Source organism: Aspergillus ochraceoroseus (assembly GCF_002846915.1).
Source record: "Aspergillus ochraceoroseus IBT 24754 chromosome Unknown P175scaffold_5, whole genome shotgun sequence".
NCBI classification, from domain to species: Eukaryota; Fungi; Ascomycota; class Eurotiomycetes; order Eurotiales; family Aspergillaceae; genus Aspergillus; species Aspergillus ochraceoroseus.
Genome location: NW_024468480.1, coordinates 1756205 through 1770689, shown reverse-complemented (window position 1 = coordinate 1770689; position 14485 = coordinate 1756205). Strand labels below are relative to the sequence as shown.

At 48.7% G+C, this 14485-nt stretch overlaps 5 protein-coding genes across 5 annotated transcripts; 2 read left to right on the top strand and 3 right to left on the bottom strand.

Moving 5' to 3' along the window:
* Positions 1–1502: 1502 nt before the first annotated feature.
* On the bottom strand, positions 1503–3859 carry P175DRAFT_0494009 (THO complex subunit THO1/HPR1; the record flags this gene model as incomplete). The annotated part of the gene is made up of 7 exons (XM_040896000.1): positions 1503–1926; positions 1993–2306; positions 2365–2514; positions 2568–3254; positions 3311–3429; positions 3480–3558; positions 3620–3859. 7 exons carry the CDS (start codon positions 3857–3859, stop codon positions 1503–1505), a joined length of 2013 nt encoding a protein of 670 aa, XP_040751623.1.
* Positions 3860–4082: 223 nt separating this feature from the next.
* P175DRAFT_0460819 (RNA helicase aquarius) lies at positions 4083–8821 on the top strand. Its single transcript, XM_040894745.1, has 4 exons — positions 4083–4351; positions 4410–4510; positions 4561–8043; positions 8142–8821. The coding sequence occupies exons 1-4, from the start codon at positions 4116–4118 to the stop codon at positions 8591–8593; spliced, it is 4272 nt and encodes a 1423-aa protein (XP_040751622.1). The 5' UTR covers positions 4083–4115; the 3' UTR covers positions 8594–8821.
* P175DRAFT_0481349 (PaaI family thioesterase) lies at positions 8772–10372 on the bottom strand. Its single transcript, XM_040895452.1, has 10 exons — positions 10307–10372; positions 10206–10246; positions 10116–10128; positions 9918–9983; positions 9813–9855; positions 9669–9740; positions 9558–9604; positions 9480–9498; positions 9300–9378; positions 8772–9248 (listed from the first exon to the last, which is right to left on the bottom strand). Exons 1-10 carry the CDS (start codon positions 10331–10333, stop codon positions 9179–9181), a joined length of 477 nt encoding a protein of 158 aa, XP_040751621.1. The 5' UTR covers positions 10334–10372; the 3' UTR covers positions 8772–9178.
* A 187-nt stretch (positions 10373–10559) lies between these two features.
* Positions 10560–12510, top strand: P175DRAFT_0460813 (TFIIH/NER complex subunit TFB2; the record flags this gene model as incomplete). Its single annotated transcript, XM_040894744.1, has 3 exons — positions 10560–10683; positions 10745–10832; positions 10909–12510. 3 exons carry the CDS (start codon positions 10560–10562, stop codon positions 12131–12133), a joined length of 1437 nt encoding a protein of 478 aa, XP_040751620.1. The 3' UTR covers positions 12134–12510.
* On the bottom strand, positions 12489–14239 carry P175DRAFT_0558416 (uncharacterized protein; the record flags this gene model as incomplete). The annotated part of the gene is made up of 2 exons (XM_040900839.1): positions 12489–12548; positions 12611–14239. 2 exons carry the CDS (start codon positions 14237–14239, stop codon positions 12489–12491), a joined length of 1689 nt encoding a protein of 562 aa, XP_040751619.1.
* Between the last annotated feature and the right edge of the window lie 246 nt (positions 14240–14485).

Below are 14485 nucleotides of genomic sequence, written 5' to 3'. Positions count from 1 at the left end.
CCAATCGTGGATAGAAGAAGTTCACTACCGAGTATTTGTCTGACTCTGGTACTCTGCAAAGTACGGAGAAACTGGCTGGGAAATGAGAATGAGTCCATGCAGGAAGTGACCAGAACGGGTTCAACCCCGAGTCAGACGCTAACAAAGCAGGAACTAGTCAAGAGAGAGAAGATAAAAGAATGGATGAATAGGAGAACCTACCGAAGGCTCCATCAATCAAATTAAATCAACGTCAACAACGTGTCTTCCAGGCTTAAGACATGAATCGCAGTGGGTCAACTGGGTATCCCCGGTGGGATTCGGATCACGATGTCTCAGAGAGAAGGAAGCAATTATAATCATTCTAGGTCCAGGCGAAATCTCGGAGGATATTGGAAGAATCCATCCCGAACCCGAACGGAGAAATCTGGTGGAGATGATATCCGTCGTATCCATGTGGTATGATTTGATATTCTATTCTTCCTGAGGTCCTTCAGAAATTGTATGGAATAGATTGATTCAGTACATGTCGTGTCTGGTCTGTGCGGGTCAACCAGTCAAGATGAAACCGACAAATCTCCATTCCCATCCCTGGATCATATAAACGGCATCCTGTTCAGCGTCGTCTCCGGTGGCTGATTATCTACCGAGGTACAATCAGGACTTAGGGAGAAGGACGAGTACTCCTACAGGCTGAAACAGAGCGGACGTCCCAGCCAGGTGTGCTTCATTCTAAGCGAATCCTTTAATTTCGCATGCTGACCGGATATTCCTAGGTGTGGGATAGCGATGGTCTGCGGCATCCTTTCCATGGTCATAGTGATATTATATATATATATATATATATTGCTGCAGGAACCTTTCATATATTTAAAGTTGCGGATCATCATAAATTGCTTTGCTCGCCGCTCTGTAGCTTAACAGCGCTCGAGGTACGTAGGATGATTATATGATACATATAAGCTAATGAAAGACCCCTTCGGATTATCCGGTCATTCCCCGCTATAACCCCCCAAAGGCAAGGTGTACTCCGTAATCTCTTCATTGTCCAGTCTGCTTTTATGCCCTCCCCGCGATTAGCCGCCCAGTACTCGCCCTGGATTATCTTGCAGCAAACCCAGAAGACACACAGACACTGGCATGAATCTGCAAAGGGAAAACGGCGGGGAAGACATGCACATGCCTGGTCAGCACGCAGCAGCGAGGTCAGCCAATAATCATGGCCAGACTGTCCATGGCAAGGATTCCAGGAACCTCCCCCTGGTCATCCCGAGTCATTATTTATGTCGCCCGGACCCGTTCTGCAAAAATATATTGATCCCTCTAGCCCCGTTGTTGACTGTTCTGCTAGTTGCCCCTCTTAGCGGGTTGACATGGATGTATACGGAGTAGATAGATATCCAACTGAAAGTCCGAGCGGCTGGGCCCGACATGGGATGGATGACATGTCAGCGCCAACACGCCCAATCACAATCCTCTTGGGCGATCCCGTTCACTATACCTGCAGCAAGGCATCGCCTTCCTCACGTCGTCGCGACGGCATCGGCAGTCACCGCTTCGTGCACGTCACCGGCCGCTTGGTCGGCGGCTACGGCATTATTTCCATTTTCGACATTACTGGCTCCCTGTTCCTGTTCAGGCCCATTCAGCTCGCTTTCTGTGGAGGGCTTGGCAGTCGACTCTAAAGCTTGTGGAGTGCCCCCGGCGGCATTTGCAGAGCTCTCAGAAGGCTGCGGAATCTCAAACAGGATTTTGAGATTTTTGCCATCCTCGATCTTATCGAAGGCTGCGAGTTTGGTTTTCGCCGAAAGCCGCAGCACGCGCCAAGTCTTGCTCGCTTTCGCACGCTCTGCACTCTCCTTCTCCTCCTTTGTCCTTGCCATGTCGATATCGAAATCATCATCCTCAACCGCCCGTGCTAGAGAATCTGCTGCCGGGACATCAAACCTAAATTGTTCGTAAGACAATGGTGAGCGAAAAGAAGTAATTTTTTTAGGTCTCAAAAACGCTTACCTCTCCGGTTCCTTCAGCCTCTCGAGACCCGCCAAGGACTCGTTCTCTGAGAGAAACTTCAGATTAAGTGATCCCATCGGAGTAGGCCGAATGCGTTTGTTGGCGTATGTCTTGGTTGCGTGCTCACGAGCACCCAAGTATTCTGTCACTGAGACTGGTTCCCTTTCGATTAACGGGCAACCTTCTGCCTTCCATCGCACCCAGTTTTTGTCTCTTGACAGAACGGTATCCACCATGCGATAGTAGAATTTCCCGCCAACGCCTTCCTGGAGATACTCCTCGATAGCCTTTCTCATTTTCACTGCCCATTTTGCCTAGCACAGCCAAACAGTCAATATTCATCCCAGAGAATCGGATTGCAGAGTGCCTTACATCATCATCACCAAGTACAAATCCGTAGAGTACTGATTTATTGGTCAGATCAGCTATCTTGGCTTTAGACTTGGAGGTCAGTGAAAGCATGAAATCGAGAAGAATCAGGGCCTGAACGAGGACGTGTCTCCTGAACGCTGTATCGTTGACCTGGAATCAAGTGTTAGACCTTCAAAGTGAGCAGACAGGGGTAAAATACACACTTCCAGGGCGAAAAGGTCCCTACTTGTTAGATACTTGGGATTAAAACTGCTTGCGATTTCTTGGCCGTCTGTGCTGCGTTTTCGTTTAGTGGACCTTCGAATTTCCTCTGATGTTTTACTATTGCTCGAAGTCTCAAGATCCGTATTAACATTCCTAAAAGCCGATAATGTGACCTCCAGTCCGCTTTTGAATATCGAGAAATGCTGGGCATCAAAAACTTTGGTTGGCGCGGAAAAGTAAGCTTGCAAGCCCCAGAAAATGGGGTAGAGTGCATCTAGGTCAACCGGTTTCTCCTTTGTTTGGTTATCCAGTTTAGAACTGGTCACTTTGGGGGTCTTTAGACGGTTGTGCGCAGATGCTTTGTCGTCTTTATCAGCGGGCGTCTGCGTCTCATTTTCTTGCTTTTGATCATCGGGTGTTGTGACTGTCTCTTTGGCATCTGGCATATCCACATCCATCGCTTCAGGTTCGCTGCTAGTTGCTTGCGCGATTTCATCATATGTAGTCACATTCTCAGTATGGTATTCGCCGCGAAGATTGACTGCGCTTTTATCTCCCAGTGGGAAACTCTGGAAGAGGAAGATGAACACGCGGCCACAAAACACTGTATCTTCTGCTCGCGAAAGTCTTCGTAGTAATTCATTACAGGATCGCAGGATGATCAAACTCTTCTGCTTGAAGTGTTTCTGGAGAAGAGTTAGAACCTTGCGGCTTTGCAACTCACGTATCGGGTGCGGCGTACCTTAGTGTTGCGTTCTCTTCGAGACTCCAAATAATCAAAAATGTTGCGGCAACCATCAATTGTCTGGCTGTCAAGCAGTTCCTCAATCAACCAGAATATCAAACCAGGTTCACATCGTTCTATCGACACGTTAGGATCGAACACGGAAGGACACGCGAAATGGACGGACCGTTATCGGAGAAAATGGAGATAATGTCGAGTAAATTCCATATCTGAATGAAATTGGGATCGTCAATCGATATGCTAGCCTGTTGTGTCCGTACTTAGCGAATAGTTCGAATGGTCATATTTGGACGAAAGGCCTCATACAAGAAGACTGTAAAATCTCTCCCTGAATGCAATCTCCACGGCAGCGAACTGCATCGGCTGACTCAGTTTCTCTGTGATCTGCTCATCTTCCCCCTGGACAAGCCATATAGAGTCCCCAAGCTGTGTTTCTGTCAACGGAGGCTCGATCTCCTTGGCCGGGTTGACTTGTTCTGCTTTGGCCAGGAGACTGTCAATTAGCCTCCTGTAGACATTTATCACGTCAGCATCTGCATCCGCCATTTTCGCAACCATCAACAAGGCGGCAGAAGCTGTTTAATGATAATGAAGAGGGTCGACAAGGTCGTCACGTCGTCAACCAAGGGGCGTTGAAAGAAGTCCGTTGCTGCGGCTCTTTGGACTCTAGGCGCGGAACGCAAACTGCGCTAAACGCGCTTCTGAAGCTTCCCGACCCAATTCATCCCGCCACAACGGACCACTTGCGCAGATATATCCGACCCGCGCTCGGAGTGCTCTTGAGCAATTCCAACGTCGAGGAATGGGTCTCCAGACACGGCATGCCATGGCGCAAGGCCTTGATTCAAGACCGACTGTGGAGGACTTTCGCGACGACAGCTCGTGGGTGCAACTAGCCAAAACCCACTGGCTGGAGGCGTCGAATGTCCGCAAGGTCAAACACGATGTGATCAAGAAAGATATCTGGGACCCTTTAGAGGCCGAGAATTTTAGTTTTCGCTCGCTTCTGACCTTAGAGAATTTGAATATCTTGGAAAAGTGCGCGCGTCCCCCGTTGAATCATTCAAATTGTCCCGTACGAGCTAACGTGGCACAGATTTCTCTGGCCAACCTACACCGAAGACGCTTCGAATTATCACGTCTTGCTGCTCGCATTAATTGTGAGCGTCAAGCAGCGAGAACATTTGCCGATATGGAGTATGTTGGATGTGCTGGAGTGTGTTATGCTGGTAGCTGATTGATTACAGGCATTTTCTCAGACAGGCCGGATGATTTCTCGAATCTTTTCCATCGGATCCTCTCCATGAGCATCGATCAATCACTCCCTACGTTTTCTCGTCTGTCGATAATGTCTTTCATGATTAGCGCCTTCCAATCGCTGGAGAATGCGTTGGTTCGCAAGGAGTGCGCACCGCTAGTTTCAATTTCTATTTGGCATAATCTTCATAGTGAAGAAGCGAGGGAACGTGTACTTGCAAAGGCTCCAACACTGAGAAAAGCTTGGAGGGCCTCCGGGAAACGATACGATTCCGGCGATGAGGCAGCCAAAGCGAAAATGCGATTTGAGCGATCATGGCTGTACACCTTGCTGTTGGATTTCCTCCGAAGATTGAATGGCCCTGAAAAGGACCAGGCCGATAACCTGCGATACTGTGAACGGTTCCTCGAATTACTCGTCGACTTGGAAAGCCAGCTTCCGACCAGACGCTACGTTAACACGTTGCTGAAAGATCTTAATATCTTGCCTGTTATTCGCTTGTCCCAGATGTACCGCTCTGCAGATAATGCGCTGCTCCGTGATTTTTATAACCTCTTAAAGCATTTCGTCGAATTTGCGATCGATGACTACACGGGAGAGGCTTTGTCATCTCAGGCAATGTACGATGTGCACTGCCATGAGTTGGCACAGCTGCAGCGGACGTCCATGAAGTATTTCAAGGACAAATTAATGATTTTAGCTCTATCAAACTACGGCTCGATCGAACAGCGTTCAGAGCTCGAGGGGCAATTGTCATCTTTGGAAGAGTCCGAGCTCCAAAGTTTGTGCTCACACCTCGGATTTCGGACGAGTTATCCCAAGCAATCAAATCTGACGTCTGACCGTCATCTTTGCATGGAGGTACTTCTATCATTCTACGAACGAACTATGCCGTTCCAAGAGGCTGCTTCTCATCTAAGCATTGTTCCTACGGAAGAGACTCTGTACGACCCATCATTGCTCCGAAATGAGACGTATGATGGATCTAGGCCACTGGCGATCCCTAAGCTAAACCTTCAGTATCTCAGCCTCGGCGATTTTCTCTGGCGTTCATTCCTGTTATACCGCTCGGAAGCATTTTTCCAGATTCGCAAGGATATGGAATCGGTTGTTAAGCGGATGCAACCTCGGTCTAGCCAGGATGGGAAAACCCTAGCCTTTGATGGCTTCTCTCGTATGGCTATACCAATCTCAAAGCCTGCCATAATCGAAGTCGCTCCCCCCAAGACGGGCTCAACCAAGCCTGCCTTTGTGAGAGCAGAAATAACAATCGAAGTTGGTAGACTTGCTGACCGCATTCGGATGGAATGGGACTCACTCCGACCTGATGATGTCGTCTACCTTCTAGCCGTGCAATCTAGCAATACAGGCAAGCTTGGACTTAAAGACCTCACCACTCCTCAGACGCCGGGCATCGTGCATCTAAGAACTGCAGAAATTGTACAAGTCCTTGATGAGAACGGGCGTCCAGTGCGCGAGCCAAGCTCCGGCCAGGCCAATGGCCATAAGTCTCGACCTCGCATCAGAAGATTGTTGGTTAACCTTGACCCTTCTGCTTTCAAGGCAGACAAGGACCGCACTCTGCAAGGCAAGCCGGACATCTATCCACTCATTAACGTGATTGCAAGGAGAAGAGGGAGAGAGAATAACTTTAAATCTATCCTTGAAACTATGCAAAGGCTGATCGTCTCAGACATCACCCTTCCGCCATGGATTCAGGATATTTTCCTGGGGTATGGAGATCCTGCTGGGGCCCGATACACGGAATTATCGAACCGCCTTAAATCACTGGATTTCCGGGATACATTCTTGGATTGGCAGCATTTAGTTGAGAGTTTCCCGGGGTTTTCCATTGAGCCTTCAGGCGATGCAGCCTCCAGCTTTCAGCCACCCTATGTTCTTGAATATCTCGAGGAAGCTCCACCGCCACTCCCCACAAATACATCGAAAAAGCGCCGAAGGGAACAGGCAGGGGAAGCCAAAGCCGCCTCTAAGTCCCTCCGCGTCTCGACATACAAACAGCCGAACCCAGGGCCTTATCCAGTAGATGCCCCGAAGGTCAACGCCGTCCGATTTACCCCGGCCCAGGTCGAGGCCATTGCATCCGGAACACAACCGGGACTCACAGTTATTGTTGGACCTCCAGGAACCGGAAAGACCGACGTTGCGACCCAGATTATTAACAACATCTATCACGACTTCCCCAACGAGCGTACGTTGCTTATTGCGCACAGCAACCAAGCATTAAACCAGCTTTTCCAGAAGATTGTGGCACTAGATATCGATGAACGCCACCTCCTGCGTCTTGGTCATGGCGAGGAGGAGCTAGAAACCGAGAGTAGCTACAGCAAGTACGGGCGTGTTGAGTCATTCCTTGATAACCGAAACTATTTCCTCGCGGAAGTTACCCGTTTGGCTGCATCGATTGGTGCGCAAGGTGCCCATGGCAACTCTTGCGAGACGGCGGGCTACTTTAACACAGTCTATATTCAACCTGCATGGGCTAAATTTTGGGACTATGCTCGGGCCGAAAACACATCTCAAGAAGAGATCATTGGGGCATTCCCGTTCCATGAATATTTCTCTAATGCGCCCCAGCCCATTTTTGACCCTTCAGCGTCCAAGGAGACCTTGGTTGATGTAGCTGAAGGCTGTCAACGGCACATTAGCAAGATATTCTCAGAGCTTGAAGATATTCGGCCGTTTGAGATCCTGCGACAACCCAAGGACAAGGCCAACTATCTCCTTGTAAAGGAAGCGAGAATTATCGCAATGACAAGTACACACGCAGCCATGCGTCGTCAAGAGATTGCAAATCTCGGATTCCACTATGATAATGTTATCATGGAGGAAGCGGCGCAGATCACGGAAGTCGAAAGTTTTATCCCGACTGCTCTGCAGAATATGAAGGATGGCCATCTTCCGCTTAAAAGAGTGGTTCTCTGTGGAGACCACCTTCAAAACTCTCCTATTATCCAGAACCTTGCTTTCCGACAGTATGCTCATTTCGAGCAAAGTTTGTTCCTTCGTTTAGTGAGGCTCGGTGTCCCTGTCATCACACTTGACCAACAAGGACGTGCAAGGCCTAGTATCGCGGAGCTGTTCAAATGGCGTTATCAGAACCTCGGAAACCTGCCTATCGTCGAAAATGCATCGGAGTTTAAGCAAGCGAATGCCGGGTTCCAGTTCGAGTATCAATTCATCAATGTCCCGGACTACCAGGGCACAGGAGAGCGGGAACCGACTCCTCATTTCATCCAAAATCTAGGAGAAGCAGAGTATGCTGTTGCTATTTATCAGTACATGCGACTTCTTGGTTATCCTGCCTCGAAGATTTCAATTCTCGCTACCTATGCTGGTCAGACGGCATTGATCAAGGATGTCTTAAATCATCGGTGCGCTAAGAACAGCTTGTTTGGAATGCCCAAAATCGTCACGACGGTTGATAAGTATCAGGGTGAACAGAATGATTGTACGCCATTCCCAATTCCCCACTTCTCATCAAGTTTTATCGCCTTTATGACCTGCATCACATGTTTGCAAGTGAATACTAACCAATCTTTACACCAGACGTTATTCTCTCCCTCACAAGAACTCGAACTGTCGGGTATCTCCGCGACGTACGCCGTCTTACAGTGGCATTGTCCCGTGCTCGGCTCGGCCTCTACGTTCTTGGCCGTCGCGAGGTCTTCGAGTCATGTTACGAACTCAAACCTGCATTTGACTTGCTTCTGCAACGCCCAGACAAGCTCATGCTGGCTACAGGAGAGATGTTCCCCACCAACCGATCATTGAGCGATGAAGTCCAAGGCTCCCCGATGGAAGGCCTGGAGCACCTTGGCCAGTATGTCTTCGAAATGACGCAGGCGAAGATGAAAGCTATGGGTGATCGGGATGTGATTGTTGATGAGGCCATGCCGGATGGGGCAGGCGATCTTCTGGAGGAAGATGGAGACGAGGTTATGCTTGGTGCTGGCGAAGAACCGGATGAAGATCCATTACATGAATCTGTATACACTTAGGTATCAAAAGAAAAGCATGGGGGTTTCCGAATTCTAATACTTGTTGGAAGGAGTCTTGCTTGTCGGCGAAGGCTCGGCTTGGGTAACTATTTCGTGTTTTAAATCTATCACAGTATCCGAGCTGGGTTATGTCACAAACTGGTATATATACCTTCCTTGCATGAAAACTCGTCTCAATATTAAGCAGTTTGGAGCTGGTGTCACCCACGCTCTTCATATTATCCTGACACCAAGGTCTTAAGCGCTAGCCAGGTCCTCCTTCTCAGTTCTTCACCGTCTTGGGAAGTTTCAAGCAATGAGTGTCTTGCTTCAGAGAGAGCATGACTTCTATAGAACTCCTGCCAAAGCCCAGCCCATACTAGCGGAGTCATTGCAATGCCGAGATTGTAGATAGTGCGAAGACTTAGTAGATCCACCCCTATTGCTCCACAGAAGCTATGAACAGAAGGAGCATATCTAGCTTTTCTTTGTGGGTGGTTATGAATCAATCTTGATGCATATCTCTTCCAAGGAGACTGAAGAACTATCCTCTTGAAAGCTTACCATTCCAGTTATGTACTACTCCGTACTATATACAAATCTCTTTCATGATGACTTCCGTCCACCAAGCTCCTCCACAATATTCTGGGGATCTTTCCAGGCAAGAGCTATATATCTAGAGAGATGTTAATACAAGCACAGCGCGTATGCCAGGGAAATCACGTACTTGGTATGGCTTCCTCGGGCAACAACTTCGCCTTTGCTGTTCATGAATTTGATAGAGGTGTATGCCAGGGTCTTGCCAACTGTAAAACAATTAGATATGACTGATGGGGGGGGGGGGGAAATAGCTAGTCTCTAGCAAACTGCCACCAGAGTGACTTCCCCCTAAGAGGGAGGGACATACACTTATCACAGGTGACTTCCTATGATGGTATTAGCATTTGCTCAATTCCTCGATGTGAATGGAGGATTCAGAACATACCGCCATAATCTTGTCACCGATTTTACCGCCAGAACTGAGATACGTCACTTTTAAAGCGGAGAGAGTGTTAAGAGCTTATCATGATGAATACAAATGGTGTCCTATTCTTACCGTTGAGATCGGTTGATACACCTGTAGCAAACAGTCCTCGGGATGCCACAGCCAAAGAACCCCCGAGATCCACTTTCGATTGTCAGATGTAAATCATGAAGGAGGACCAGAAATTATAGCATTTTCAAGGTGCGTTTATCTTACCCATACTAGCGATGGTGCCGCCATGGAGGATGTTCAAGCGATTCTAGCAGCAAGACGTCAGCTCGCCTTTCCAAGATGATTATTGGAAGAGCCTGGAGATCTCACTGTGTGCTCCTTTTGAATATCAAGTTCGAAGTTGACCTGGCCCGGTTTGGCATCAGTCACACGAAGCTGCCGTGATAATCAATTAGCCCTTTCCCCAAAGCGCTTGCTCGTGCATGTATGCCGAAGGTTTGATTTGAATTCTGCAAGATCCATGGGAGGAAATGGTCATCCCCGGCTCTCAAAAATGGCCAGACTTACACCATCCAACAGCCTATAACATCGCAAAACAATCCCCTTTCAGCCATGTATGCCTTTTGATAGTGGATATGGGCTTCATTTTGAACTTACCGAGGCTCCAACCCCGAATTGGTCCGAAAGGAGGCCCAGACCTAGTAAAGCCGTCAGGACGGAGGGTTCACGAGCGAACAAGGACAGAGAGTCAAGCTTACCGATCTGACGAATCGCAAGGCTGTCATTTTCTATTAATTGCAACGAGGATTGACGGTGGGGAAGTATATAGAAGGACTCAAGTTGTTTCCGTGAGATCATCGGCCGCGGACTGCGCTTCGGGCCGCTTGGGTCACCGGAGGAAATTATACGATAAGCGATCGATCCATGACGGTCTTTCCTCTTTCTTGCTTCTTCTCTGAAACCACAGCATGCTAAAGAGGTGAGACCTGAATCTCGATCCCCGAAGGCAAGATGGTCGCCGCTCCATCCCGCCCGTTCGAGTACCTCGAAAGCCTTCCCGGCACAGTCTTCTTCAAGCTCTACCAACAGCCATCCACAGCTCTTGCTATCTTCCGGCGCATGCTACCTGACCTGGGTGTGTGAATAACTCAAGGGCTGACCCTTTCCCTGTCATCCGGGCTGACATTTAAGGATAGCAAAATGCTTCGTCATGGCTCTTCTATACTTGAAAGACCCTCTTCCCGCGGCAGATCTGGAGATTTGGGTCAAACCTGAGAGCTTAAAGTGAGTAAAAACCACCGAGTTTGGGCAACCCTCTTAAATACCGTCAAGTCACTAATGGTTCTATCTGTATCCCCAGAGAACGTGACAGTGCGCTATCGATTCTAGGAAGGCTGCATATTCTCTCAAACACAACAACCACGGAGAATGTCCGTGCCTACATGGTCACCAACCCGTTTGCCGCGTCTCTCCGCCAAGCTCTCACCGGTGCCGAGCAAATACAGTCTTTCGGGGTTCTTTCTCAAATACCTAATGAACAGGGCGTATCCGTCGCTGATCTCGATGAGTATGCGCGGCGACAATGGGAAGGAGTTTTGGGATACATGGTTGGAACAAGCGGCCTCGGGATCCAACGAGATGTGAATCTGAGCAAAGGCGTGAAAGAGCTTCTGCAAGCTGGCCATCTAGTTGAAATCAGGGACCGGCGTGTTGAGATCACCAAGGACGGATTCGCATTTGTCCTGCAAGATGTTGGCACGCAAGTTTGGCATATTTTAATTCTATATGTGGACAGCGCTGGCGCCATCGGAATGGATAGTGTGGAAGTCCTCTCTTTCATCTTCCTTTTAAGCAGCCTGGAACTTGGAAAATCTTACGAGAGGAAACACTTGACTTCAAATCAACTCCGCACCTTGACCGACCTCGCCGACTTTGGAATCGTGTACCAGGACTCTCCCGAAGCAGAACATTTCTATCCTACCCGTCTCGCTACTACCCTGACCTCCGATTCGAGTGCTCTCAGCAATCCCATCTCAGGCTCTCTTTCTGGGTCTACGGATGGGGACTCTAATAAGCCCAGCTCTGGCTTTATCATCATTGAAACAAACTACCGACTTTACGCCTATACCTCCTCGCCACTACAGATATCTCTTATTGCACTTTTCACGTCACTAAAATATCGCTTCCCTAACTTAATCACTGGCAAAATCACTCGCCAGTCTGTACGCAGAGCTATTGAAATGGGTATCACGGCGGACCAAATCATCTCGTACCTAGCCACACATGCACACCCGCAGATGCGCAAACATAATGCCTCCAGGTCGACCTCCAATCAGGCTGGCATGCCGCCCTCAGTCCTCCCCCCGACAGTTGTTGACCAAATTCGTCTTTGGCAACTAGAACGAGACCGTGTGAAAGCTACTCCGGGGTTTTTGTTCAAGGATTTTGTCAGCCTGGCCGAATACGAAGCGCCCTGCCGCTATGCCGAGGAAATCGGGGTTCTGGTTTGGAAATCAGATCGTAAGAGGATGTTCTTTGTGACCAGACACGAGCAAGTCGCGGCCTTTCTACGAAACCGGAGGTGAGACGCTTAACATATTCGATCGATTTTTGATATAAAATAGTTGATACCACGTGCTTTATACTATGCATGGCTGAGGGCTGGCGTTTGGGCGGTTTGTTTTTTTGGTTTTTTTTTTTTTTGGGAAAATTTATGAGGCAATGATTTTTGGAACCTGTCTGTTGGATAGCTGAATCCTTTATCAGAGAGGGAAAAAAAAGATGAATAACTTGGAACACACATCCACTGGCTAGACTGCACACATTCGATCAACTACCCATAGTCACCAAACTCCTAGAAACTACCTAATTTCTTCGACAATAACGAAAAAAAAGAGAGAACCATGCCTTGTCGCTAATCACGCAAAGAAAGACACAGCCTTAGAACTCGAACAGAGCCTTCATTAATTCATCCACCGGTCCCCAAACCGTCTGATATAACTGGTCCGGAAGTCTCGAAGACTAGTACTCGCTTCCTCTGTCGCACACATATTTTCCAGTACCATAAACGCCCGTTTCACGCGATAGGCCGCGCGATCACCGTCCGCACGCTGGAACGGACGAGTGAAGCTGGAGGGCATTTCGAACCCTGATGCAATATCCGGCTCATTGAAAGAATCTTCATAATGAAACGCATTGGTGAGGGTAACCAGGCGCCCCAACCAGTACTGTCGAGGCATAGCTCTTTCGACTTGAGGGCGCGCACTGATATGGGCTGCTAGCACGGGGATCCTCCCTGAATATGGACTTCGAATAGAACGATTCGTTGGTGCGTTCGACTTCTCGTTTTGCTCGCTTGCTTCTTTTTGAAGGGACGTTATGACAAGGTTAGGTCGGTCCTTTGCCCTTTGTGGGCTTTGTCTTTTCTCAGGTTTGGACTTCGGGTACGACGGACGTGTGGTGGGTTTAGGCCGTGCATTGTCTTGAGTTTTCAGGTTCTCGAAGCCGCGGGTCAGTCTGATGCGTTTTGGCGATGCCATTTTGCGAGTTCCAGTAGATACTTCGTTGCTTATGTTTGTGACACACAAAGATCCTCTGGTGGTGGTCTGGTAGTATCGAGGTAGGAAGAGCTGGCTGTTACTCTCAGCTCGCACTTTCCTCACTACCAGCCCTTCAGCAGGTAGAGAAGCTCGTTTATCTTGTAAGGCATTTCTAGAGAGTATCACTTGTTCCCGGTTCCCTGTCTCTGCATTGAAAGACCAGTCCTTTCTTGAGTATTGGGTCGACGGCCGCTTTACGGTAATCACGGGCATGTTGCTACATTGAGCATTATATCTGGTGCTCTGGGTATGCAGCGGAAATTTCAGTTCCTTGTCCGCACATACATCTGTAGCGGATTTGACCGCATGATGATGATGATGATGATGATGATGATGATATTTCTGCTGAAGTCGACCGTGACCATCATCATTTATTTGACTTCTGTCATGCTGCCTATCGAGGTCTTCGCCCCCTCTCTTCTTGCTTTCTGTGCTCCTCGGACTACTCTTGTCCACGTTCCTTAGGATATCTGTGCATCGCTTCCCCAGGGATGATAGAACACTTCTTCTCCCCTCCCTCTGATATACCATGTGCGAGTACAAGTCCGTCTTCGGTGGTTCAGAAGGTGTCGGAATTCTCGAGTGTATCGGTCTCTGGCTGATCCCAACGGTAGTCTGACTGCGTGGTAGTAACGGAAGAGGCTTTAAACGAGAAGTCAACCGTAGGATGCGTAGGGGTTGTGTTTCCCGGGAGGCTTCAGGGTTATCCCCATCGTGGCCTGAGCTAAACAGACGGTGTTTCGCAGCTAATGGGCCTGAGATCTTACCAATGGCGCGGCGTGCTTTCCTGCCGTGAATATACTCATCGACCTTGTCTTGAGGGATGGATACTGGCTTGACCTGCATAGTAGCTGTAGCTGAGTCGACAGATGAGATGCGTCGACTAGTCGTGAAGTAGGACGACGACGTAGGACTCTTCCTGAGACCGTATTTCCCAGTCAAGGTGCTCCGGAGGGTTTCTATTGACCCCGACAAGGAGGACCTGCGGCTCTGTTTCTCTGCCATGGCGGAAGTTTCTGTCTTCAGTTTGGTTGTTCGTAGAAGCTGGGGGAGAGGAACATCGCCTTGGTGCAGGGGAATACACAAATCCATGGGCGAATGTCAAGTGAGCAAGCAGATTGAAAATGTACCAGCGCATACAATTGTAAAGAGATGAAAGACAAGAGAAGACGCGCGCATATTTGCGAGGTTGGCCGTGAGAGTGAATATTCTCGGAATCTGCTCCAAAGCCATCAACTTGCAGAGAGGGCGGACAAATGAATCTGTGTACTGCAATATCTCTACACCATGATGATATATTTTCTACATGTCAGTGTTCTAGAAATGCAAGTCAATGTA